This window comes from Hyaena hyaena, unplaced genomic scaffold, assembly GCF_003009895.1.
Source record: "Hyaena hyaena isolate Hyena2069 unplaced genomic scaffold, ASM300989v1 scaffold_553, whole genome shotgun sequence".
Lineage (NCBI taxonomy): Eukaryota > Metazoa > Chordata > Mammalia > Carnivora > Hyaenidae > Hyaena > Hyaena hyaena.
The window spans coordinates 1164461-1190790 of record NW_024081184.1 but is presented as its reverse complement, the minus strand read 5'-3'; the positions used below and the strand labels follow the sequence as shown (position 1 = coordinate 1190790).

The 26330-nt window shown below is 36.5% G+C and overlaps 1 protein-coding gene across 2 annotated transcripts in view; it reads right to left on the bottom strand.

The window, feature by feature from the left end:
* The window catches only part of USP32 (ubiquitin specific peptidase 32), a 236475-nt gene that overhangs the window by 87326 nt on the left and 122819 nt on the right, over nucleotides 1–26330 (bottom strand). For both annotated transcript variants that reach the window (XM_039255992.1, XM_039255993.1), the window contains exons 5-10: nucleotides 24898–25057; nucleotides 6831–6962; nucleotides 5132–5239; nucleotides 3609–3724; nucleotides 2555–2617; nucleotides 23–106 (exon numbers count right to left, since the gene is read on the bottom strand). In XM_039255992.1, the coding sequence (XP_039111923.1) occupies nucleotides 23–106; nucleotides 2555–2617; nucleotides 3609–3724; nucleotides 5132–5239; nucleotides 6831–6962; nucleotides 24898–25057 (663 nt within the window). The remainder of the gene's footprint in view (nucleotides 1–22; nucleotides 107–2554; nucleotides 2618–3608; nucleotides 3725–5131; nucleotides 5240–6830; nucleotides 6963–24897; nucleotides 25058–26330) is intronic.

Below are 26330 nucleotides of genomic sequence, written 5' to 3'. Positions count from 1 at the left end.
CCCCCATTTACTTTAAACCTACCTGGAAAAGGAGATTCAAAAACTCATTGGCAAGAACATTTTTCACACTCCAGATCTGATAGTCTTCTAGAGTAAGATGGCCCATCTGAAAGACAAACAATATTTAAAAAGATCTCATGTTAAAACGTCCTCATTTTTATAGAATTTGAATAAAATCTGATTTATTAAACATATATTGGTCATTGTTTTGAAAGCAAACAAATAACTTAAAGTAGATGCTGTGTGTTCATCCAAAAACCGACCAGCTAGGATAAGTTTAAAAGTAACAAGACTGTAGAAGCAGTCAATGGTAATGAGGCTAATTTACCATCCACAATCTTCATCCACCAATAAGACCTGGGAAATAACTCACATTACCCTCTGCTTCAAGATCTATGGAAAACCACAAAAGGTTCTGAATAGGGGAAAATGGAATATTTACTAATTAAAACATTTTTAAAAAAATATTTATTTATTTCTGAGAGAGAGAGAGAGCATGAGCAGGAGAGGGGCAGAGAGACAGGGAGACACAGAATCTGACAGGCTCCAGTCTCTGAGCCATCAGCACAGAGCCTGATATGGGGCTTGAACTGACGAATTTTGAGATCATGACCTGAGCTGAAGTTGGATGCCCAACCAACTAAGCCACTCAGGCACCCCTATTTACTAACTTTTGAAAGCAGAAAGCAGAAAGCAGACTCTGGATTATGTCCTTTCATTCTAACAATTTTCTAAAACCTCCTTAGTAACATCTACCAATATTATCAGACTTCTTAGACATTTAAAGGAACTTGATAATAAATTTTTGATATATCAAAATGAGTATCTATATAAAATTTTCCCAAAACAAATTTAACAGTTTGTATTTATAAGCTGATTAAGGCAGGATTTTTATAGTTTCAACGTATACAAAAAATTCCATAGATATATAAAGGCAATATATATCTTTTTCTTGTTAAGCGAAAATATAACCAAATGTTTCTTAACTGCATGTGTTCAAATAAATACCTATCAATCTCTGATGAATAGTAATGCTTTTTACTTTTAGTATTTAATCATATTGATATGCTCTCTTTTCACTATATGATAACCATGTGTAAGAAAAGATTTTCAAGTACTATGGTTATGATTATTAGCTTTCATATGAAATCCGAATACAATATTATGCTTTTTGTTAAATTTTTAAAAAGTGTAATATTGACATAATCTGTCTCCAGTGAATATGGTTAATAGGTTTGGCTGAAAGGTCCAAGTTTTATTCTGAACTGTTACCATTTCATTATTGTTGCTATATGGTGATGGAACAGCAAAATTAAATTATCTTCTTGTTAAAGTTTACAGTAGAACCAGATGTAGAATCTCCATCTTACGTAGACAGCAATAATTCCTACATATTTATCATTCAGAAAAAAAAGGTATTAAAAATTGTACCTCTACATGTGGCATTTTCTAACAGAAATTTTTATTTCTATGAATATCAAATAGAAGTGGATACCTTAGTTTTTGGCAGAGAGAGGTAAATAAGGCAGAAGACTATTTGTATTGCCAAAGCTCAAGCCCTGTAACTCTGAACTCTGTTACTGAGCATTAGTTAATGAAACTATGATGATTTCTTCTAGAATCATAATTGAAGAAAGAAAAAAAAAAAAACCTGATGTCACTTATTTTTTATCTAAACCTCTGTAATACTATTGTAGTCTACATCCTACCAATCTGGTACTTGGTACATGTCAAAATTTGAATGGAGAGGCTCAAAATAACTCAAATATGCCTCACATATGTGCATTATTTTCAATTTCACAGGGACACAAAGACATTACAATAATGCAAGTTATAGGAATACACCTATTATAATATCCTTACTAATAAATGTTGTCAGACTAAAAAAAAATTAAGAATTTATTCTTTGTAAAGTATATCCTTACTCTTGGTATTACTTGATTACTCTGGCTGCCATTAAATAATTCAGGAGAGATTACCAATACTTTTAGAAAAAAAATAATTTAGGAATACACATACCACCCAAATTGAGATAAAAAATCATTTTTGTCATCTCAGATATCTTATGGTCCTTTCCAATTAATCCATGCATCCCCCAAAATCACTATTCTAATACCTATAACCATTTGTTAGTTTTGCCTCTGGTTTTGAGCTTCATATAAATGGAATCACACACAGTAAGTATTCTTTTTTGTGTGACTTCTTTTGCTCAATATAAGGTTAGTCCTATCATAATTTATTAAAATGGAAGAAATAAGTATTATAAACCATAGATGACAAGTCTAGGTCTATTTAATTTTTATAAAACATCTAGCTGTAATATATAAGTTTATATATATAAACACTTAGTGGATCTGTTTAAAGATGGAATGGGCTATCTTTAGAGACAACTTGTACTATAGGTCCAAATAAACACTTGGTGGAAGTGATGCAGAAGGGGTTCAAATATATATGTAAGCTATATATATATTTGTATGTATATATAATATATAATTCAGTGTACATGGTATTCACAGAAAATAATATAATTTATTCTAGTCCTAGCAAGACTCACCTTTGTGGTGTCATGTGCATTCAATATGCCTTCTACAATGTCAGATAGATCAGTATGTAATTCCTTTAAAAACAGAAATCCAAAGGAATAGTTAGAAAAGAATAGTTACCATTTTTATTATTCAACAGCTAAATACTGTATCTTGGTAATTTTTTTATTAAAAAAATTTAAATATTATTTTATATTTTTTACACTTAATTTCAGGTATATAATACAGTGATTCAACATTTTCTTTCTTTCTTTTTTTTTTTTATTTCTGAGAGAGAGAGAGAGACAGCATGAACAGGGGAGGGGCAGAGAGAGAGGGAGACAGAGACACCAAAGCAGCTCCAGGCTCTGAGCTGTCAGCACAGAGCCCGATGTGGGGCTTGGACCCACAAACCGTGAGATCATGACCTGAGCCGAAGTCAGACACTTAACCAACTGAGCCACCCAGGCGCCCCTCAACATTTTCATAAAACACCCAGGGCTCATCACCACAAGTGCCCTCCTTAATCCCCATCATCCATTTAACCCAATCTTTCACATCCCTCCCCTCTAGTAACCATCAAATATATATATTTTTCATTTGAGAGAGTGATTGTGTGCATGCAAGCAGGGGAGTCATAGAGGGAGAGCAAGAAGGAGAGAAATCTCAAGCAGACTCCATGCTCAGCGTGGAACCTGATGCAGGGTTGGATCCCATGAACCTGGGATCATGACCTGAGCTGAAATCAAGAGTCAGACACTCAACCAACTAAGCCACCTAGGTGCCCCAAATATGTTTTTAAATTACCTTAATAAATAAGTTCTTAGATATCCTTTATAAAAATTAAGACAATTTTCCTGTAGTTTCACTCTTACTTTACACAGTAAGTTCAGTTTATTAAATTTTCTAAGACACATTCCCTTCCCAATTTTGTACCTTTAGCTATGAGTATTTTGAGTAGTAGCAATAATATAGCAATTCAAAATAATAACAAATCCTTTCCTCTCTCTCTCTCTTTTTAAATTCTCCACTCCATTTTCCTATTGGAAGCTTACATGCAACGATATGTATACAATCAGAACTTACTGGGATATCATCAGTGCGGTTGTCCTTCCACACCTCTAAAAGTGCAACCACCATGTCTCTCAGTTCAACCCTGGAGAGAACTCCATCACGGTCAACATCAAATACCTTGAAGCAAACTAAAGAAAAGAAACTCTTATGGAAGAAAATTGCTTTTCTATTCTGAAGTACAATGCCTTTTACTAGACGCTGACCTAGTAAAGTTACTTAGTTTCTCAAACAAGTATATTCTGGATCAAATTCTCATCTGGAGCAGAGTATAATGTCATTAAAGTCCTCTGAACTTGTAAGGCTTCCTGCACACTTTGTAAATCTCTCTCTGAATCAGTATCTGGGTTACAGAGTCCTACCCTTCACCCAAATCTAGAGTTAAATTCCTTGCAAACTGATAAAAAAAAAGGGGGGGGGGCTAAGTTACTATACAATAAATATTACAATACCTCACAGATTTTGAGGAGGCAATTCAAACCTTTATATTACTTTCTAATATTTAAAACTTATCAGTTGACTTTTATAGTGCTGAACCTATTCTATTTACATGGAATATCAGCACTTTGCTAGTTAGCTCCAAACAAATGGGTTAACTTCTGTTAGCCCATCGGGGGGGGGAAAAAAGAGGTTAAAAACAAATTTAAGGTGATAATTAACTTCATTTGAGAAGAAAAATTTTGGCCTCCTTATTTAATATTAGAACTTTAATGGGAACAAATACTCTATCATAAAGCCAGACAGTAGTAATGATATATCGTCTGGGAAGAATTCTGAATTTTTAAAATTAAGTAATTATCTATTTCATATACCTTCATAATAATTATGCTACTAAAACAATTGAGTGCATCACAGAAATATTACTGAAAAAGATCAAAATGTCAAATAGCACATCCAAATTAGGTGACATTTGTGAAGCTGTATTTTAGAAAGACACAGAGATGATGACCCTAGTAAATACATTAGAATTAAGTTCCAATTAAATGTAAACTGTTCCACTTTCTCATATATGGTTAAGATTTAATAATGTAATATACTTATGCTTATAAATTATTCTACAGTAACATTTTACCTAGGTTAAAAAGACCAGTTTAGTATTTAATAAAATTGTGTTTTGTGTTTTGATCATAAATTTCATCTTGCTAATAAAATATTAACATATACAAGTGACAAAATGAGTTGTAGTTTAAATTATGCAAGACACAAAATTCTCAACAGACTACCAGAAAATATTTTCTAAATGCTTAACATTGTCAAATATATGGTGAGTGATGTAGTTCATTTATCATGAACAGCAAATTCATCAGGATAAATCAATCTCATTATTAATCACAAAGATCCCAAATTACTCCACAGTAAAAAAGAAGACATGAATGAATCCTTAAACTGACTTCAGGAAAACTCAACATGAGACTAATATTTGCCAACTTGAAAACATGATAAAAATTCAAGCCTTAATACACAGAGATTTTATATAGACAAATGCTAATTTTTTCTGTTTAGTTTGCAAATTTTGTGACAATATTTAACACACTTACATTTTTGTCTTTCAGCCAGGGGTCCCCTACAACAGGCTGATAAACCACAAGATATCTCCTTAAAATCTATATGATTGTCACGATTTTCATCAAAAGCATTAAATAAGCCTGTAAAATAGGAAAGACACCATAAATCACAGCCAACAAGTCTCCTACTATTAATAATATCATGTTTATGAAAAGAGGCATGACTCCCATTAACTGGCCAAATTAAAAAAAAAAAAATCTGTTTATCAGTAGCTCCCACTGACTCAGCAAGTATTTTTCTCCTGGTATAATTATAATTAAAACTTAAGATCCTAGCAGAAAATACATTCCTATCATCCTGTGTTTGGTTATATTTGCCTGTTTGTCTCTATCTTCTATCACTTGTAACAGCTAAAAATGATGATGGCATGTAAAAATTAAAATCAACTGCAAAAAATTAAGAATTGAAAAAGAAATCATAAATTACAATTAGCCTTACTTAGAAAGATTGAGAAGAAAAAGGAAAAGAGGAAAAAAGCTAAATTGTATAAAGATAACATTTAAGCTGCCATAAACTTCTTTCATTAAGCAAAGAAAAACATGTTATAAACAAAAGAAATTATGTACTGCAGTCTTCTTTGTAGTAGTTTAGGTTTTATAAATAAATACTTAAAATGAAAAAAATGAAAGAGAATTATAATCTTGTGGTTTTCAAAGTTTTTTTTTGTTTTTTTTTAAACTCATGACCCTGAGATCAAGACCTGAGCTGAGAACAAGAGTCGGATGCTTAACCGCCTAAGCCAACCAGCTAACTCTGGTTTTCAAACTTTGTGTAAAACATAGAAATGGAATAATTTTGTTTTCAAATAAAATGTCTTCTCAATCTCCAATTCTAACAAGGTAAAAACACGATTGTACTTTTGAAGTAGGTGGAAAAGCCCGGATCCCCATCTGTCCTGGCTCCCCCAATAAATACTTCTGAAGTACCCCAGGAATCTGAAGAATACAGACTGTATATTTCAAGAATGTAATTCTGTGCCCTCCAATTAAAGAGAAAACTAAAGCTCAGACAGGGTTAAGTGATTTGTCAAAAGTAAAAAAAGTCAGAATACAACCCAACTATTCAGATTCCAAATATAGTTTTTATGATATCACCCACAATTATTCTTTATACTCCTAATTTTTAAAAAAGTTATAGCAATGAAAAGCTAGCAAGAACTTCAGAGATATTCCAGTCCAATATTTCTTAAATCTTATGTGGTAGGGGGAGGGATACAGCAGTGGAACCTTCTTATGTAGAAGAAAAATAGTAGAGGCACTTGAGGTGAGGAAAAGGTAGACTTATGGGTGGAACTAAAAGCTTTACCCACACAGTGGCCACCACACTAATCCATGCACCAGGGGGTGAGACACTTCACTGGAATACAGTGACGTTTAAAAAAATTTTTTTTCTTACAGTGATTAACTTAGTGAAACTCATTTTATATTTGAGACTATTCAGGTACAGAGAGCTAACTTGATTTATGTAAGGTTACACAGGCAGAATAGGAAGCTTAAGGTTATAATCTTAATTCCCCTTTTCATTTCGTTTTTTTCCCACTAAACTATGCTATCTGTAAGAAATTTGCTAACTTGTAACATTATGGCCTTTTAGAGTTGATGGATGTATTGGTTAGAAATAAAAGATGAGCCCAGGTGTGTTTATCAAAGACCATTTGTAGAACAGACTTACCTTCACTTAGAGATGGACGAATGGGTGGTGAAACCAATGGGCCAAATGTCTCTAAGTCAAATCGTCCAGTCCGGGATTGAGCCTTTAGCAACCAATAACGTTTCTCCAGATCAATGATGTCTGATTCCTCCACTGAGAGTCAAATCAAATAAGATTATAAAACCTCAGACTTTCTCTTCTGGGCAGTTAGTTCATCCTGATCATATAACTTCCAAGGATATATTTTAATTTTCTGATTCAATTGCTAAAAATAATAATTACCCAAAACAAAACTCTAAAAGACAAAGACATTGTATCTAAAATGGCATGAAAATTAAATCTGAATATAAAAGTGGCTTTAAAATCAGGAAAAAAATGTTCACAATTTCCCATTAAGTAGGCTGCTTAAACCCAACATATAAAAATAATAAACAACTGTAACATTTCTTTATGGCTTCCTATACCACTTTTCTCTATAATTCTTTTTCATAATTTTCGACTTCTATCTTGGATTTAAAGATTCTATATACAAATTCATTCCTGGTTAAACTAAACATCCTAACAGCTGGGTCCATGTCTGTTTCATCCTGTCGATATGGTTAACTACTTACACATTCAATACTAGTTAAATAAATTAAAAAGGAATATGAAAAAGATGTTATAAATGACAAAAGTCAATAAATGACAGATGAGGGAGGACAGGATTTACAATGTGATAAATTATAAGTGCATGATGAAAACATGAATGTCCTCCCCTCATTCACCCTAACCCCCCCACCCCCCCAAGGAACTAAAATAAGATTTAGAAAGCAAACAAAGTGAGTCCTTCCAATGCCCCAGCTTTTTGCTTGCAGTCACCTTCCAGACCTTGGCAAGATATGAGGAACCTAAGCAGTGAGATTTCACTGAGTTAAACAGAGAAGTTGTAGTTCTGGGAGGTTAAGATAGCTGAAATTTGCAAGGCAGAGTACTGGAGAGGAAAGAGTAATACAAAGAAAGAGCTCCAGAAATCTGCATAGGACTCTTGTTGAGTTTTGGTAGAATAGTAAGCTGTGTATGTACACAGTGAAACCTAAGGTTTGCCTAGCCAAAGTAGAGACACTTTCCTGAACCCAGGGAGGAGATTCAGCGGGTTACACTTAATTAGAAGAGGAAAAACTAACTATAGAGTAAAATGGTATGCCAGACTTGCCCTAGTAAAACTTAAAAAAAAATTTTAAATGTTTTATTTAGTTTTGAGAGAGAGAGGGAGCGAGAGAGCACAAGCAGGGGAGGGGCAGAGAGAGGAGACGCATTTTCTGAAGCAGGCTCCAGGTTCTGAGCTGTCAGCACAGAGCCTGTTGCGGGGCTTGAACCAACGGAACCAGGAGATCATGACCTGAGCTGAAGTCAGATGTTCAACCAACTGAGCTACTCAGACACCCCCCAACTGATAGTTGTTTTTTTTTTTTTTTTTTGCCTCCAGGGATTCATTGATTGATTGATTGATTTTTTTCTTATTACTGGTATTTTTTTTTTTTACAAATAGTTTATTGTCAAGTTGGTATCTATATATAATACCCAGTGCTCATCCCCACAAGTGCCCTCCTCCGTGCCCATCATCCCCCTCCACCCCTCCCCATCAGTCCTCAGTTTGTTCTCAGCATTCAACAGTCTCTCATGGTTTGCCTCTCTCCCTCTCCCCCACTATTTTCCCCCTTCTTCTCTCCCACGGTCTTCCATTAAGTTCCTCCTAATCCTCCTATACGTACAAACATATGATATTTGTCCTTCTCTGCCTGACTTATTTTGCTCACCATAACACCCTCAAGGTCCATCCATGTTGCTACACATGGCCAGATTTCATTCTTTCTCACTGCCATGTAGTATTCCATCATATAGATAAACCACATCTTCTTGATCCATTCGTCTGTTGACGGACACTTAGGCTCTTTCCATGTTTTGGTTATTGTTGAGAGTGCTGCTATGAACATTGGGGTACATGTGCTCCTATGCATCAGCATTTCTGTATCCCTTGGGTAAATTCCTAGCAGTGCTATTGCTGGGTCATAGGGGAGTTCTATTGTTATTTTTTTGAGGAACCTCCACACTGTTTTCCAGAGGGGCTGTACCAGTTTACATTCCCACCAACAGTGTAGGAGGGTGCCCGTTTCTCCACATCCTCGCCAGCATCTAGAATCCTCTGATTTGCTCATTTTATCCACTCTGGTGTGAGGTGGTATCTCAGTGTGGTTTTGATTTGTATGTGCCTGATGAGGAGGGATGCTGAGCATCGTTTCATGTGTCTGTTGGCCATCTGGATGTCCTCTTTGGAGAAGTTCATATCTTCTGCCCATTTCTTCACTGGGTTGTTTGTTTTTCAGGTGTGGAGTTTGGTGAGTTCCTTATAGATTTTGGATATTAACCCTTTATCTGATATGTCATTTGCAACTATCTTTTCCCATTCCGTTGGTTGCCTATTAGTTTTATGGGTTGTTTCCTTTGCGGTGAGGAAGCTTTTAACCTTGATGAGGTCCCAATAGTTTATTTTTGCTCTTGATTCTTTTGCTTTTGGGGATGTGTCAAGTAAGAAATTGCTGTGGTAGAGGTCAAGGAGGTTGCTTCCTGCTTTCTCCTCTAGGATGTTGATGGTTTCCTGTCTCATGTTCAGGTCCGTTATACATTTTGAGTTTATTTCTGTGTATGGTGTGAGAAAATGATCTAGTTTCATTCTTCTGCATGTTGCTGTCCAGTTCTCCCAGCACCATCTGTGAAAGAGGCTGTCTTTTTTCCATTGGATACTCTTTCCTGCTTTGTCAAAGATTAGTTGGCTGTATACTTTTGGGTCCAATTCTGAGTTCTCAATTCTATTCCATTGGTCTATGTGTCTGTTTTTGTGCCAATACCATACTGTCTTGATGATGACAGCTTTGTAGTAGAGGCTAAAGTTGGGGTGGCAATACCTCCCGTTTTGGTTTTATTCTTCAATTACTACTTTGGCTATTCGGGGTCTTTTGTGGTTCCATACAAATTTTAGGATAGTTTGTTCTAGTTTTGAGAAGTGTGCTGGTGCAATTGTGAATTTATTAATTCTTAAAAGTAATTATAAGCTGAAGGACAAGATTACTTGTTTTTGTCAAATTACACAAAATCATTGTTCATAGTTTCAAATAATCAATGGGCTAAATTCATTTTAAAAATTTTACAGCACAAAAATCATCAAGGAAGACTGTGATACAAAAAAGATAAAATTTTCATACAAGAATACACACTGTCATATTGTTTCTTTTTTAACCAAATACCAAATATACTACATTCATTGACACCGTAACCTCCTGATGAATCAACCTTTGCAAAGGTCCAATAATTCTGAAACTAGAACTAATTTTTAAAATATGCAAAACTTCTATATAAGTACATAGCTTTCATTTTTTAAAAGGAGGTTATCTACTTCAAATATCTGTATAACTGCATTTATTAAAAAGGAGTATTCAGGGGCGCCTGGATAGTTCAGTTGGTTGAGCGTCTGACTTTGGCTCAGGCCATGATCTCATGGTTTGTGGGTTCAAGTCCCACATCAGGCTCTGTGCTGGCAGCTTGGAGCCTGATGCCTGCTTCAGATTCTGTGTCTCCCCCTCTCTCTGTCCACTCTTCTCCCTCCCCTCCACTCTGTCTCTCAAAAACATGTAAACATTAAAAAATAATAATGAAAAGGAGTACTTAAAAATATAAGAAGAAGAGTAATCACAGGAGTCTGATATACAAACTAAGATAGCACTACTATTTCCTTTTTCAAAATAAGATATCTGATCACTTCATTTATACTATATGAAGAAAGAGCTATCTCTTTTGTTCCTGTAGAGAAACTGCTTTCTCAAATTCTAAACTTTCTTCTAAGTAGATCTACATATAAAAAATCTGACCCTGAAACAAAACAAGGCAGGCAGTAGCCTTGACAGAAACTATGTTCTCATTTCTATACTTCTAGATACTGAGCATATGCTTAATAAGTACTTCTTATTAATTGGTGTTTATATAATACACTAAATTAGAAACACACACAAATCACACTGACTTGACTCTCAAATTTTTTAGCTTTGATAACTGTTTATAAATCTCCTTAAAAAACACAATTTCTTTGCTGAAGGAGAATTGTGGAGAAGCACCTGGGTGGCTCAGTCGGTTAAGCATCTGACTTTAGCTCAGGTCATGATCTCATAGTTCGTGAGTGGGAGTCCCATGTCAGTCTCTGTGCTGACAGCTCAGAGCCTGGAACCTGCTTTAGATTCTCTGTCTCCCTCTCTCTCTGCCCCATCCCTGCTCACTCTGTTTCTCAAAATGAATAAAGTTTAAAAATTAAATTAAAAAATGTGGAAAGACATGTAGAAGATATTTAAAAGAAAAAAAAGATCAGATTGTCATGGTCCCAATTAAAACTATGCTTTACAGTTCCCTCTTACACTTATGTGATCTGTTCATATTTTGGTTATAGACTGTGCACAATTCTCATCAAATATTTGCCAAAAGCAAGCTAAAATAAATTATATATATTATTACATGAACTGGCAGCTGAATTGCTGAGAAGAGGGAAGGGAACTAACTTTATTTTCACTTAAAGAAATTAGAGGTGATGACTGCAATAATAATTACTCTACTTGCAACTCATAGTTCAATACCAGAACTTAATGCTTTACTAGCTAAATAGGACTGAGTCTATAATCCACCGAAAGGCATGATTTTTTCTGGTTCACAACAGCAGCACATCATACTCCCAACCTTCTAAATAATTCCTAGCTTACACTTGGGCCATCCTACTCAAGTCCCACCTTACCAGAGGTTCCGGCTGCAGAAATAGCTCTTTAATGCCAGAAATAGATTCTCATTAAAAACAAACAAAAAAAAAAAACAGGCAAAACATCCAAGTGTTTTCAAACAGTAACATATTTCTTGAACACTGTTGAGGAAGCAACTTGTTCACAAATGCAATGACCTTCTGAGATCTACTTAAAATGGCTGTAATCCCTACTTCGTGTACAACCAGGTAAGAGGATAATGAAGAAGGGACATGCAGATTTACTAGGGGTTTATAGTCAAAGAATCATTGACATACTTTTTCTCTTATTGAAAGAAGGTGCCAGCAATACCAGCTAAAATGTGGCAAGAGAACATAATAACATGCATATTTTTAGTTGAGATAATAAGTGGTAAGTCTACGGCCATACCACCCTGAATGCGCCCGATCTCGTCTGATCTCGGAAGCTAAGCAGGGTCGGGCCTGGTTAGTACTTGGAAGGGAGATAATAAGTGGTAAAATAGAGACAATATAAATTCAAATTAGGTATCAAAAGAATTATCAAAATGAATTCAATGGCCCTAAAATTAGCCCAAAATACTACCTTAATTACCTCAAAATCAGATTCCACTACTAAAAACAAATCACTGAGTTAATAGGCTTATTCACTCTTACATTTTAGGGAAATTCCAAAAATTCTTTTAGTTTATTTAGAGACACATTTATTTTCTTCTAAAAATAGGGCTAAATTATATGAAAATATGATCAACATTAAAGAAAATAACTCTCAATTCATTTTTATTTTATTTATTAAGTTTTGAGAGAGAGAGAGAGAGAGAGAGAGAGAGGCAGAAGGAGAGAGAGAGAATCCCAAGAAGGCTCCATACCCAGCTTGGAGCTCAATCCCACCACCAACTATGAGATCATGACCTGAGCTGAAATCACTGAGTCAGACACTCAACTGGCTGAGCCACCCAGGCACCCCTTAATTCATTTTTATTTTATTTTTTTAATGTTTTATTTATTTTTGAGAGAGAGAGAGAGACAGCATGAGCAGGGGAGGGTCAGAGAGTGAGAGAGAGAGAGAGATACAGAATCCGAAGCAGGCTCCAGGCTCTGAGCTAGCCGTCAGCACAGAGCCCAATGCGGGGCTAGAACCCATGAACTGTGAGATCATGACCTGAGCGGAAGTCGGACGTTCAACCGACTGAGCCACCCAGGCGCCCTGCCTTCAATTCATTTTTAAAACATAGTTCTTAAAATCATAGTTCTTCTACTGCCCATTTCATTTCTAAGTATTCCAAGGGAGAAAAAAAGGTAATTGGAAAAGTGAATCTGCAAAATTGTCTGAAGGTAGTCTGAAGAAAATGGCACACCACAATCACAACTCCTTTTATCTACAATTAATAAGCTACTCATAAAAGAATGAAGAATAAAATGTGTGTCCATAAACTGCATTCATCTCAATTTTGGCACCTATTAGCCATCTGATTTTGAGAAAGTTTCTTTAACTTCTCATAGTCTAAAACTTCTCCTTAGTTTTAGAATATGGATAAAATGAACCCAGAGAGGACACAAGGATTAAAGGAGATGATATACAGAGTCATACAGTGCCTCCTCTAGTAAGTGCTCAACCTGCACTAATTAGAACTCTCACAAAGAAATTAAGAAAACAGTCCCATTTACAATTGCACCAAAAAGAATGAAACACCTAGGAACAAATTTAGTCAAGTAGATAGAAGAGCTGTACTCTAAAAACTGTTCAGACCTTCTTTAGTGTTATGTTTACATTCCTTTCTCTTTATTTTTTGTGTGTATCTATTACTAGTTTTTGGTTTGTGGTTACCATGAGTTCCATATATAACACACTATGCATACAGCAGTCTATTTTAAGGTCATGGTCATTTAAGCTCAAACGCATTCTAAAAAGACTACATTTTACCATCTACCCCATATTTTATTTTCAACATCATATTTTAATTTTTATTTTGTGTATTCCTTAACAGATTATCGTAGAAATAGTAGACTTTACTACTTTGTCTTTTAACTTTCATACTAGCATTGTAAGTGGTTGATCCCGACCTTTACTATATGTTTGCGTAAACAAACAGATTTTTCTCTTTCATAATTCTCTTACTTCTAGTCATGGCCTTTTCTTTTCCACATACAGAAGTCCCTTTACTATTTCTTATAAGGCCAGTTTAATGGTGATCGATTCTTAACTTTTGTTTGTCTGGGAAACTATCTCTCCTTCAATACAGAGCGATAACCTTGCAGGTACAGTATTCCTGGTTGTAGGGTTTTTTCTTTATAGCACTTTGAAAATAACATGCCACTCTCTTTTGTCCTGCAAAGTTTCTGCTGAAAACTCAGCTCATGGTCTCATAGGGGCTCTCTTGTATTTGCTCCTCCCACTTTGAAGTTTCTCTTCTATCTTTAATTTCTAATATTTTAATTACTATGTTTCTTCATCTGGATCTCTTTGGGTTCATCTTGTTTGGAACACTCTGTGATTCCTGGGCCTAGGTGTCAGTTTCCTTCCCCAGATTAGGGAAGTTTTCAACTATTATTTCTTCAAATATGTTATCTGCCCCATTCTCTCTCTATTCTTCTTTTGGGACCCCTGTAATGCCCATGTTAATATGCTTGATGTCCCAGAAGCCCCTTAAACTATCCTCATTTTTAATAATTCTTTTTTCTTTTAGCTGTTCAGCTTGGGTGATTTCTACCACTCTGTTTTCTAGATTGCTGATCCATTCTTCTGCATCATTAATCTGTTGATTCCCTCTAGTCTAGTTTTCATTTCAGTTACTGTATTCTTCACTTCTGATTGGTTCTTTTATTTCTATATCTTTGTTGATGTTTTCACTGTATTTACCCATTCTCCTCTTTCGATGAGCATCTTTAATTTCTTTTTATGTTTATTTATTTTTGAGAGAGAGAGAGAGAGAGTGTGAGCCAGGAAGGGGCAGAGAGAGAGGGAGACACATAATCTTAAGCAGGGTCCAGACTCTGAGTTGTCAACACAGAGCCTGATGCAGGGCTCAAACTCATGAACCATGATATCATGACCTAAGCCGAAGTCAGACAAATGAACTACCAAGGTGCCCCTTGGTGAGCATCTTGAGGGCCATTACTTTCGAATTTTTATCAGGTAGATTGCTAGCTTATCTCTGTTTCATTTACTTGTTTTTCTGAGGTTTTCTTTTTTTTTTTTTTTCATTTGGAACATAGATCTGTGTCTCCTCATTCTGCCTGTTTGTTTCCATGTATTGGGTAGATCAACCACATCTCCCAGTCTTTTCTTTTTTTAAGTTTATTTATTTATTTTGAGAAAGAGAGAGAAAGAATGTGAGTGGGAGAGGGGCAGAGAGAGAATCCCAAGTAGGCTCCACACTGTCAGCAAGGAGCCCAATGTGGGACTCAAACTTATGAACTGTAAGATCAGAACCTGAGCTGAAATCAAGAGTTGGACACTTGACTGAGCCACCCAGGTGTTCCACACATCTTCCAGTCTTGAAGGAGTGGCTTCATGTAGAATATGTCCTGTGGGGCCCAGAAGCATAGTCCCCCTGGCCACCAAAACCAGGAGCTCCAAGGGTATCCCCTGGGTAGGCTGTGTATGCATTTCTATTGTGCTGGCTGTGACTGCTGGAAGTGCATTGATAAGTGGAACTGTCCCTAGCACGACTGGCCTAGATGCCCCCAGGCGGCTGCTATAGGCATACTGGTGAGGTTTGGCAGCCCTCCTGAGGCTGGAGCCAGTTTGGGAGGCTGCTGGTCCAGGCCACAGCCACCCACTGGATGCAGCATGGTGGGAGCTCCCTTGTGGGTCCCTGGTCCTGGTAGAGACCACCCAATGGGTGCTGTGGGGTGGAAGCCATTTGGAGGGGTACTAGACCTGGCTGAAGTCACCTACTAGACAGATATAGTGGAGCAGAAGCTGTTTTGAAGAGTCACCTGCTTGGGAGAGGGGGGTTAGGTATGGAGGAATACTGAGGCAAGGTAAGTGATGCTAGCAAGGCAGATGTAAAATATCAGAAATGGCACCTACCAGCACTAGGCCAGCTAGGTAGGGGAGTAAGAAAAATGGTGACCGCCTACATTTCAGTTCCAGGAGAAAGTTCCTTCAAATCCCTGTCCCTTCAGCACATGCAGTAAAACTAACGAAGAGATCTCCTTCATATATGACCCTGGGGACTTTTCAAACTCCTGCCTCTGTGCTCTTAAAGTGAGTGGATTTGTACACAGGTTACTTTTAAGAGCAGGGTCTCAGGGTTCCTACAGCTCAGTGGGTTTCCTATAGTTCGGCAGCTTTCCTGGAGTTAGCTTCTGCTGTTTCAAAGCCAGGCTTTGTGGGAGCTCATCTTCCCAGTGGAGGTCACCAGGGTGGGGATGTCCAATGTGGTACTTGACACTCCTTGCTCTTCAGGGAGGACTTCCATGTTTGTGATATCTCTTCTGCTGAAGGGTTACCACACTGGGGGTGTGGGTACAACACATCTCTGCCCACTCCTACCTATCTGGATGTGGCTTTTTCTATCTTTAGATCTGTAACAGCTGTTCTGCTTGTCTTCAGGTTGTTCTGAGAAAGTGTATTCTATATGTAGTTGTAGTTTTGGTGTATATATGACAGGAGGTAAGCCTGGAACCTTTCTACTCTACTATCTTGATCCTCTTCAGATCTACTCTTAGGTATTTAAATAGCAGATTATGAGAGGAAAAATACAACAGCTCTGGTAAAAATTCTGTTAAGATCTACTCAAATATTAAAAACTTGAACTCTGGGTTAATGTTCTAGTTCAATTTCTTTTTGAAAAAAATTTTTTTAATGTTTATTTATTTTAGAGAGAGAGAGAGAGAGAGAAAGAACACAAGTGAGGGAGGAGCAGAGAGAGCGAGGAGCAGAGCGAGGGAGAAGCAGGCTCCAGGCTCTGAGCTGTCAGCACAGAGCCCGACACAGAGCTCGAACCCACAAACTGCGAGATCATGACCTGAGCTGAAGTTGGACACTTAACCCACTGAGCTACCCAGAGGCCCTGTAATTCAATTTCTTAAACTTAAAAAAAGATACAAGGGCGGGTGGCTCAGTGGGCTAAGTGTCCAACTCCTGATCAGCTCAGGTCATGGATCTCTTGGTTCTTGGGATGGAGCCCCATGTTAGGCTCGGTGCTGTGAGCAGCTTTCCTGGCGTTAGTTTCCTGCTTGGGATTCTCTCTCTCCCTCCTCTCTGCCCCTCCCTACTTACACGTGCACATTCACTCACTCAAAAAATAAACAGACTTTAAAAAAAAAAAAAGATAAGGTAACAATAATTTAGAATTTGCAGTTTTGAAAAATGCACCTGCCATGACAAAATCTAAAATCTTATGTAAATCTTATTCTAACTCTGTACTGAATACAAATAGATTCCCTAGTTGCATTTGCAATTTACATACAAGAAAACAACATTTGATTAAACATGGCAGTGTATTCAACTTAATGTGACTTCAAATTTTACTTTATAATTATATGTGAAAAATTAAAGACATCTGCATTCTAATATAAATGTTATTTACAAATGAAAAATTATAATTCCTTTTTGTTTCCTAGATATCTTGGTTTATTACACAAATTTAAATGTAGTCACTGATGCTTTAAAATAAATATTTTCTGTCTACTTATAAATCAGTTAATAACACTTTTTTTATCATAAGTTTCCACATTCAGGACACATTATTTTAAAAGTTTAATGTACCAAATATTCTTTGAATGGAAGAGCCTGCAAGGAATTCAGTAGTGAACTGCTTAACCAGAAACTGAGAATTTATAGATAATATGATAAATCATAGCTATCAGAATACAAACCACCATGTCAGAATTTCTAAGTGAAATTAGCAGTAATTCTGACTTTGTGATAATCCTTTCCTATAAGCCCAATGAACAAAGTAGCTATTTGCTGAAGCCCACAGCAACTGAGTTGTCTGTTTCACTGATTTATGCAGATTCTTTATTTCTATAAATTGTAAAATTAAACAAAACTAGAAAGAAAAAGACTTTCCTCCCACAGATGTGGACAAGTTGATTTGTGTAGCAATCTACAACCCTCCATTACGAAATGTCTTGCTTCCAAAACAATAACTCTCTAGAGATCATTGACATTTGTAAGCTAAGTGTTCACGGATAAAAGAGGATACTATTCATTGTAGAGCACCCATTCCACAACAGGCACAGAGCTGAGTCCTTTAAAAAAGGTATTATCTCATGTAATCCTGAAAGGCAGAGCAATATGCCACCCCAAATATGCCTTCTTGGCATAAAAATTATATTGAGTTGAAGGCAATTGAGAAGCAGATAAAAGAAAAGCTCTCTGCAAACTCCCCCTACATTTTGCCTAATTTGTAAAGGTGTCTTCCCTGCTCCTCTCCCAGGAAAGACAGAAGTAATCCCCAGAGATTACTCTAGACCCTTATCAACCTGGAGATTGTACCAGATAAATGAATCTACATAACAAATCTTACTAGCCAGTCCTATCTACCATTAGTTTCTCTACACATTTACCTTCCCATAATGTGCTACCTCAAGAAATGCAAAAGTCCTTTTCCTTTGTCTTGTCCCTTCTCTACAAGATCTTTGTTAAGATCCTGTTCTTTGCTATGATGCTATATAAACTCAAGTTCTAACCACCATGCATAAGCAATGTTAATAAACTTGTTTCTCACTGGATATCTGCCTACTCTGATTTAAAGGGCCCTGTCAATGAACTCAAGATAGGTAGAGGAAAAAAGATTTCCTCCCCTACATGCCTTACAACACTCCTGTGAGGTAAACTGTATCATTAACTCCATTTTCCAGAGGAAAAAGAAGTTGAGAGATTAAATAAATTTCCCACTGTTACAGAAGTAATATAAGCAGTAGGGCCAGTGTCTGACTCAGAGTCTGAAGAACTCCTAAATATCCTGTTTCCTCAAAACATGGTTCTGAATTACTATAGAATAAGGTATACATATTTCTACGTATACGATAGAATATGGCCCACTGAATAAAAATCATGTTGACAGAACCAATAACCTACACTTTTAACACCTTCTCCAAATAATTCTAATGCTCAATAAAGGCTGGTAACTACCAATATACCATGGTAGCCTTATATGTTTTTATTAATATTTATTTTGAAAGAGAGGGAGAGAAAGAGCACAAGCAGGGGAAGGGAAGAAAGGAGGGAGAGAGAATCCAAAGCAGGCTCTGCACTGTTATCACAGAGCCCGATGTGGGGCTCAATCCCACGAACCATGAAATCATGACCTGAGCCAAAATCAAGAGTTGGATGCTCAAATGACTGAGCCACCCAGGTACCCCATAGTAGGCTTATATTTGATTAATTTTTTATTTGGGGATATTATTCTTACAAGAAACAAGGATATGACAAAATTCAACTAAGGTGCTAGCAATTTAAAATGTTATAAATAACTGAGAAAATTTAAAGCATAGCATTTCTTCAGACTTTTACCATACACTACTGACTTTTTTCTATGGCCATCAGGGAAATCAATGGGCATACTATAGGGGTACATAAAATAATTAGTTCAGTGTTCTAAACTCCTAAAACAACATATAACTCCTGCTCACTCCTGGGGAAATCAAACATTTAAATGAGTACTTAGAATGTAGACTTTTAGTAGCTACAAGTTTTTCAATACTGTCCAGTCCAATAACTGCATTGTACTAAGAAGAACTCAGATATGAACTGGATAAGAGCCTTGTCCTTGTGGGACTTTTAACTTCTGAGGGGAATCAAGGTCATTTCCAAATGACTCTAAGATAAAGCAAAAAGCATCTTAATTGCTTTAATAGAAATGTAAGAAGTACAGGAATGCAAATAGTATACTTAATTCAAACTGAAGAAAAACGGAGAAGGCATGACAAAAGAGTATATGAACTGGAGTTTGAGGATGAAGAAGTTATTTCAATTTTAAGAGCTGAAAGATGAAATGCAATCTTAAATGAAGGAATATTAGGAGTGATATATAGGGTAACTATAAAAGTTCATGGGGTATAGTCATGGTATATTGACCAGTGTTCTATAGTTGAAGCAGAGAACATATGTAAAAAGAAATGAATATGGAAAATTAAGAACAGAAAACTATGAGACTCTAGAGCCATGCTAAGGAGTTTAAACTTTGTCCTATATAAAATGAAGATTCCTTAAAAGTTTCTGAAAAGAAAAAGTATTTTTAATGTAAACTAAGCAACAACAACAAATTTGTCCTTCATTCTTTCCTATCATTAACATGTAGTCAGATAAATAAGGACAAACACTGCAATGATGGCAGCAATAAAGAAAGAAGAGGGGCGCCTGGGTGGCTTAGTCGGTTGAGCGTCCAACTTTCGCTCAGGTCATGATCTCGCGGTTCGTGGGTTCGAGCCCCGCGTCGGGCTCTTTGCTGACTGCCAGCTCAGAGCCTGGAGCCTGTTTCAGTCTGTGACTCCCTCTCTCTCTGACCCTCCCCTGCTCACGCTGTCTCTCTCTCTCCTAGAAATAAATAAAAAGCATTAAAAAAAAAAATTTAAAAAAAAAAGAAAGAAGAAATAAGGCTGAGTTAAGATTGATGGAATATAATGTGAAGTTTGACAAGGAAAAGTCAAAGTTAATCTCAAACTGGATGACTGGAATTACAAGTACTATTAAACAGGATAGAAAAGACAGGAGGAAGAACATGTTGTTTGCTTTTTGAACTTTTAGGTGGGTTGAAGGCAAAGAAACATGCATTTGATTTTACATATGAGATTAAGATGTTAGAATACATAGAATGAAAAAAAGGAATAGGCCCGAAATGGAGACACTTGTGCAGAGCCCCATGTCAGCAAACCAAGACTTAATATCTAATCTAACTGTAGTTTCAGCCTTTCCCAGAAATGTGACCTTTACCCAGTTGCTCTGGAATTCCTGATCAGCACTAGAATACGGTAATCTGCCTGAAAGACCCCAGGCATTCCCCCAAAGGAAGACAGATCTTACCTGAAAACAATCTATAGTTTGTTAGAAACCCATTCCCCCCACCCCCACCACCACTTCACTGCCACTCCTGCTCCCTCCTATTTAAAAAGTCTTCCATTTTGTACACCTCCTCAGACCTTTCTATTTACTAGATGGGATACTACCCAGTTCATGATTTGGATAAAACCAATTTGATCTTGAAAGGTACTTAATGGAATTTTGTTTTTCAGTAATACCGAGGAGGCATTTATTAAAATGAATATACAGTTTGGGGTGCCTGGGTGGATCGATTGGTTAAGTGGCTGGCTCTTGGCTTCAGCTCAGGTCATGATCTCACAGTTCACTGGTTCGAGTCACTTCCATGTTGACAGTGAGAAAGAAGCCTGCTTGGGATTCTTTCTCTCTCCCCTTTCTCTGCCTCTCCCTCAGCTGTATGCACAGGCATGTTCACACACGTGTACACACACTCTCTCTCTCAATATAAATAAATAAACTTAAAAAAATGAATATAGTTTGAGATGCCTCAAGACCAGAAAATTCCATCAAGGTATCACCCACAAAAATAGTGTGTGTGTGTGTGTGTGTGTGTGTGTGTGTGTGTGTGTGTGTATAAGTATAGGGGAAGCAATGGAAATGGCTGTAATGAAACAAAGCATGCACATCATTTAAGAATAAAATAGAGCTAAAGGCCAACCCAAAAAAGACCCCTTTTTACATTTAAAAGATAGAAAATGAAGAATACTAAAGAAAACTCAAATAAAAAACTAGGAAACTACGTTTCATAAAGCCAAAGAAGAGATTTTCATGAAAACTGAATGGTCAATAGTACTAAAAATGCTGCAGAAAGATAGGAGGAAACAGAATGACCTTAACAAGAAACCACTTGGTTTAGAAATTAGAAGGTCATTATTACAGGTGAAAGAACACATCAACATTTATTTTGCTTTAAATTCAAGGTTAAGATTTTTTTATAAGGCAAATGCACTGTAACTTTCAAATACTATTAAAAAGTCAAACATCTTCCCAAGTGATAAAAAGCTAAATGGAGAAGATCATTTTCAAATAAAAACAGAACTATATAATAGGATAACATTTTTAACATTTTGAAAATTATTTTTACTGAATGAATTTAAGTCAGTCTGTAATCTTTAATAATACAGTGTTTTCCAAAATAAGCAATAAGCAGTATTTGCATTTGTAAAGTATGTCAGACCTAATTTCACTTTAACCTATTGACAAAGACTTTCTCCTTGACCATACTCAAGTCATACTTTTTTGAGCCCTCTTTCTGTCTAGGACTACAAATTAGCCCCCCATCCAGTCTTTGGCTTGCTCAAGTCCAATGTTAGCAAAGAATACTGCTAAGTCATCCCCCTACCCTTGATACCTGACCAAGTTCCTCATACCCCATCTGGTGAATAAGTCCTTGGCCTTATCCCCCTACCCTTGATGTCTCCTCTTAGTAACTTTCCCTCCAGTGACCACCTTGTCCTGCTCCTTGGCCGTAACTCCCTACCTGTCCTTGTTATATTTAGAATTAAGACCAATCTTTGTCTCCTACTGTAATACACCACTGCAGAAGTCTTGGACTGTCTTCCTTACCACTTTTTAAAAATGTTTTATTTATTTTTGAGAGACAGAAACAGAGAACAAGCAAGGGAGAGGCAGAAAGAGAGGGACAAAGAATCCAAAGCAAGCTCCAGGCTCTGAGCTGTCAGCACAGAGCTCGATGTGGCACTCAAACCCACAAACCGTGAGATCATGACCTGAGCTGAAGCTGGACACTTAACCGACTGAGCCACCCAGGTGCTCCTCTTTCGTTACCATTTTAACAAGTGTCAGAATAATTTTTTCTTTAACGTAAATCATTAAAAGAAAATAGACACACTCATAGCATATGTTAGCAGAAAAATAATTCACCATATAATCACAAATGAAAGCAGAAGTTCAGCAAAATATCCATACGACTGATAATTTAACTCTTAATATGTCAGACACAATTTATTTACAGTGAGTATAAAAAGATTCCCTAATTTTTTATACAAAACAATTTTTAAAAGACTTTCCTATCAAAAATAAAAACAAGAGCACTGAAAAGTAGTAGAATCAAGTCCACTGCCTGTTCATGCCAAAATTTATCAGAACTTGTGGTAACAATGGAATGAAAATGGGTAGAAAAGTAGCTGCTGTATAATTAGTAACCAGTCATAATTTACACAAAGCAACAGATACAAATAGCACTTAACACTCACACTCTCTATTCAGTCAATAAATACTGATTTTTTAAGGCTTGGCATAGAGAGAGAAAAAGCAAAAAATAATACAGATTCTATGATTTAAGAGAAATGACATGTACAAATAAATGGAATGCTAATAAGTAATTTTAATAAGAGGTAGAAGTGATAAGTTCATCCAAGAAGGGTACAAAAAAGGTGTTATGGAAGTTCAGAGGAAGGAGAGATGATTTCTCACAGAAAGGCAAGAAAAAGTTTCATGGAAACAAGGGGGCATGTGATTTAAGTCTTCAAAGAGGACTAGGATTTATAAGGAGAAGTAAAGGGAAAGGCACTCCAGTGTTAAGAAGTAGCATAAGCAAAAGCCCAGTGTAGGTACTTTTCTGTACCCACAGAAAAGAACAAAGGTTAACACTTAAGGCCTATGCAGTGGTAGGTTCAGTGATGTCCTTCAAAAATTCATGGTCACCTGGAACCGCAGAATGTGACCTTTTTTGGAAATAGGGTCTTTGTAGATATAAGGAATTCATCCTAAATTTGGGCTAGGCCATAAGTCCAATAACTGGTGTCCTTATAAGAAAAGGAGAGGACACACACACACACACACACAGAGAGAGAGAGAGAGAGAGAAGGCCACAGGAAGATGGAGACAGACACCAGAGTTATGCTGTCATAAGCAAAGCCTGGGGTCACCAGAAGCCAGGTGAGGCAAGGAAGGATTTTTCCCCAGGGCCTTCAGAAGGAATATGTTAACACCTTGATTTCAGCTTCCAGAACTGTGAGAAAATAAATTTCTGTTATTTCAGTTTACAAATTGTGCTAATTTGTTACAGCAACTTTAGGAAACTAATACCACTAGGTTAAGGGCAATTAGTAGAGGGCTATTATGAAATAGTATGTAATTGGTCTCTGCCCCCAGTTCCTGCTAATATTTAGTCTTTGACCAAACTCTTATAACTTCCTGAGTGATAAGGGTTTCTAACATAGTGGCCCTAAATCCCTTGTAATTTCCTGGGTGATACCAGTTCTTTGTTCTAATGCCTGAGGTGACTCTTAGTGGGCTTCTGGATACCGGCTGGTCACCAGAAAGACCATACCATAATCAGAAACTTGGAACTTTCAGCCCTACTCCCCATTCACTGGAGATCGGAAAGGAGCTGGAAAGTGAGTGAGTAACTAACTGATCATGCTTCCATGATGAGAGCTCTATAAAAATCCCAAAAGTATGGTGTTTAGAGAGCTTCTGGACTGATAAACACATTCACATGCCAGAAGGACTGATGCATCCCAGCTCCTGTGTCTGGGACCCTTCCAGACCTTTCCCTATGTATGTATCTCTTCATCTGGCTGTTCATCTGTATGTTTTCTTTTTTACACAAACTTTATTATATATTAAGTCAGTAAATATAAAATGTTTCCTTGATTTCTATAAGCTTTTCTACCAAATTATCAAACCGAAGTATAGAGAACATCTGATTCTGTATACTTGTTCTGCTGGTTGGTCAGAAGTACTGGCAACAACCAAGATTTGTGACTGGCTTTTTCTGTGGGCGGCAAAAGAATAGTTTTTTGAGACTGGGTCCTAAACCTGTAGGGTCTGTGCTATCCCTGGTAGATGGTGTGTTGAAGGTGAACTGAATTGCAGAACTGCCAGTTGGAATCCACAGAACATCGAGGAACTACTTTGTGTGGGGAAAAAAACCTGCACATCTGAAGTACAAAAGCATTCAGGGATTACAAAAAAAATAGTTTTCCTTTTCAGCTATGTACTCAGTGCTCTAACATTTTTTTAAAAATGTTTATTTTGAGAGAGAGAGAGAAAGAGCAAGCAAGCATGAGAGGGGAAGAGAGAGAGGGGGAGAGAGAGAGAATCCCAAGCAGGTTCAATCCCACAAACCACAAGATCATGACACAAGCTGAAATCAAGAGTCTGCCACTTAACAGACTGAGCCACCCAGGTGCCCCATAATGCTCTAGCATTTCATTTTATTACATTCTGAAAGAAAGAAAACACTGACAATAAAGTTCTCCTTAACAGACATATTCTCATATTACTAGGCAATTGTATTAAAAGTGAACAGAGAACAATGAAATGCCACTACTTACAATGTGTGACTCCAGCTAGAGTTTGGTAGAAAGTGGGAGTATCACTATCATCAGTGAGGGTCACATAAACACCTCCAGATAGCAGCCAACGAGAGAAGGTAAAAGCATCTTTATTTAGAAGAAGCCAATTTCTAAATTTTTCATAGTTTACTTTTTCTCCCTAAAATTAAAAGAAAAATAAAAAACCACACATAGGTTTAGTCAAATTTTAAGGTATCTTACTCAAACTTGTACAATTTGCAATTTGCAATTTGTTAACATTAAGGATTATCTAACACTACAGGGTGTAGATTTGGAAATCAAATTGTTTTAAAAAATAATTTTACTTTCAGAACTTCCACTTGCATAAAATCTATATGTTAGTTGTAAATTACTTCATCAATTCATTAAAGCAGTGCATTGCTACTAACAAGTCACATTTTATTCTCTAAGGTATATTCTGAAGTCAGTAAAGTATATTTTTTTCTATATTTAGAAGCCAATTTTTTACTTGCCTTATTCCTCTTCTTCAGCACCCTTAAACTTTCAGAATTAGCATGTTTTAATTAAAAATGTATGGTATTAAAATACTTTTAAATTTCATTGGCAAATTAAAAACAACTATCCAGAAGCCCTAATCTAGAAGGCATCATTGAAAACATGTATTCACAAGTCAGTTAGAATACAAAAAGAAGCAAGTAGTTTGCTATTTCTTTGCTATTTTTGGTCAAGTATTTTGTCATCTACATCTCTGGATTTAAAAAAAAAAAAAAAGTATCCCAGATGAGAAAGAACATGACACAGCTGTACAAGTCAATTTCTTAATCTGGAAGACAAGAGGACCTAGGGTGAATGAGGGCCAGATGTTTCTGAGAAAAAGACAGAAGCAACCCACATGGAAATAACAATGAAGAAGGACATTCAGGAGCCTCTCAGGTCTACTCTTGATGGAATTATTAAGGGATACAAATAATTCCTACCTAAAAGAGATGACAGAAATAATTTCTGTTTGGCAGCATCCTATTAAAATAGAGCAATATGCTTAGCTTAGTAGTTTCAGAACATTTAACGGTGAAATAAAAACATCTAGACAACATCGACAGTCTTGTTTTTCTGAATGGAAGAATATGGCATTCAGACTTGCTGCAGGGACATGTGAGGACATTGCCAGCATGTTTAGAGATTAGGAATCATACCCATATTCTCTCTGTTCCTCATGTTCAGTTTAGAAAGATGATTAGTAATATAAATCCCATAAGCTCATGTACATTTTTACACATTAATATCTCTGACACTTGAATGAATTTTCAAACCAAGAGTACCCTTCAACTAAAACTGGCAGATCTTTTCTTTCTTTATAATACATAAAGGTACATTTTATAATCAACAGGATCATAGATACAGTGAAACATGTAGCATCAATGGTTTCAGTGAAGCTAAGATGTTGTTATAAA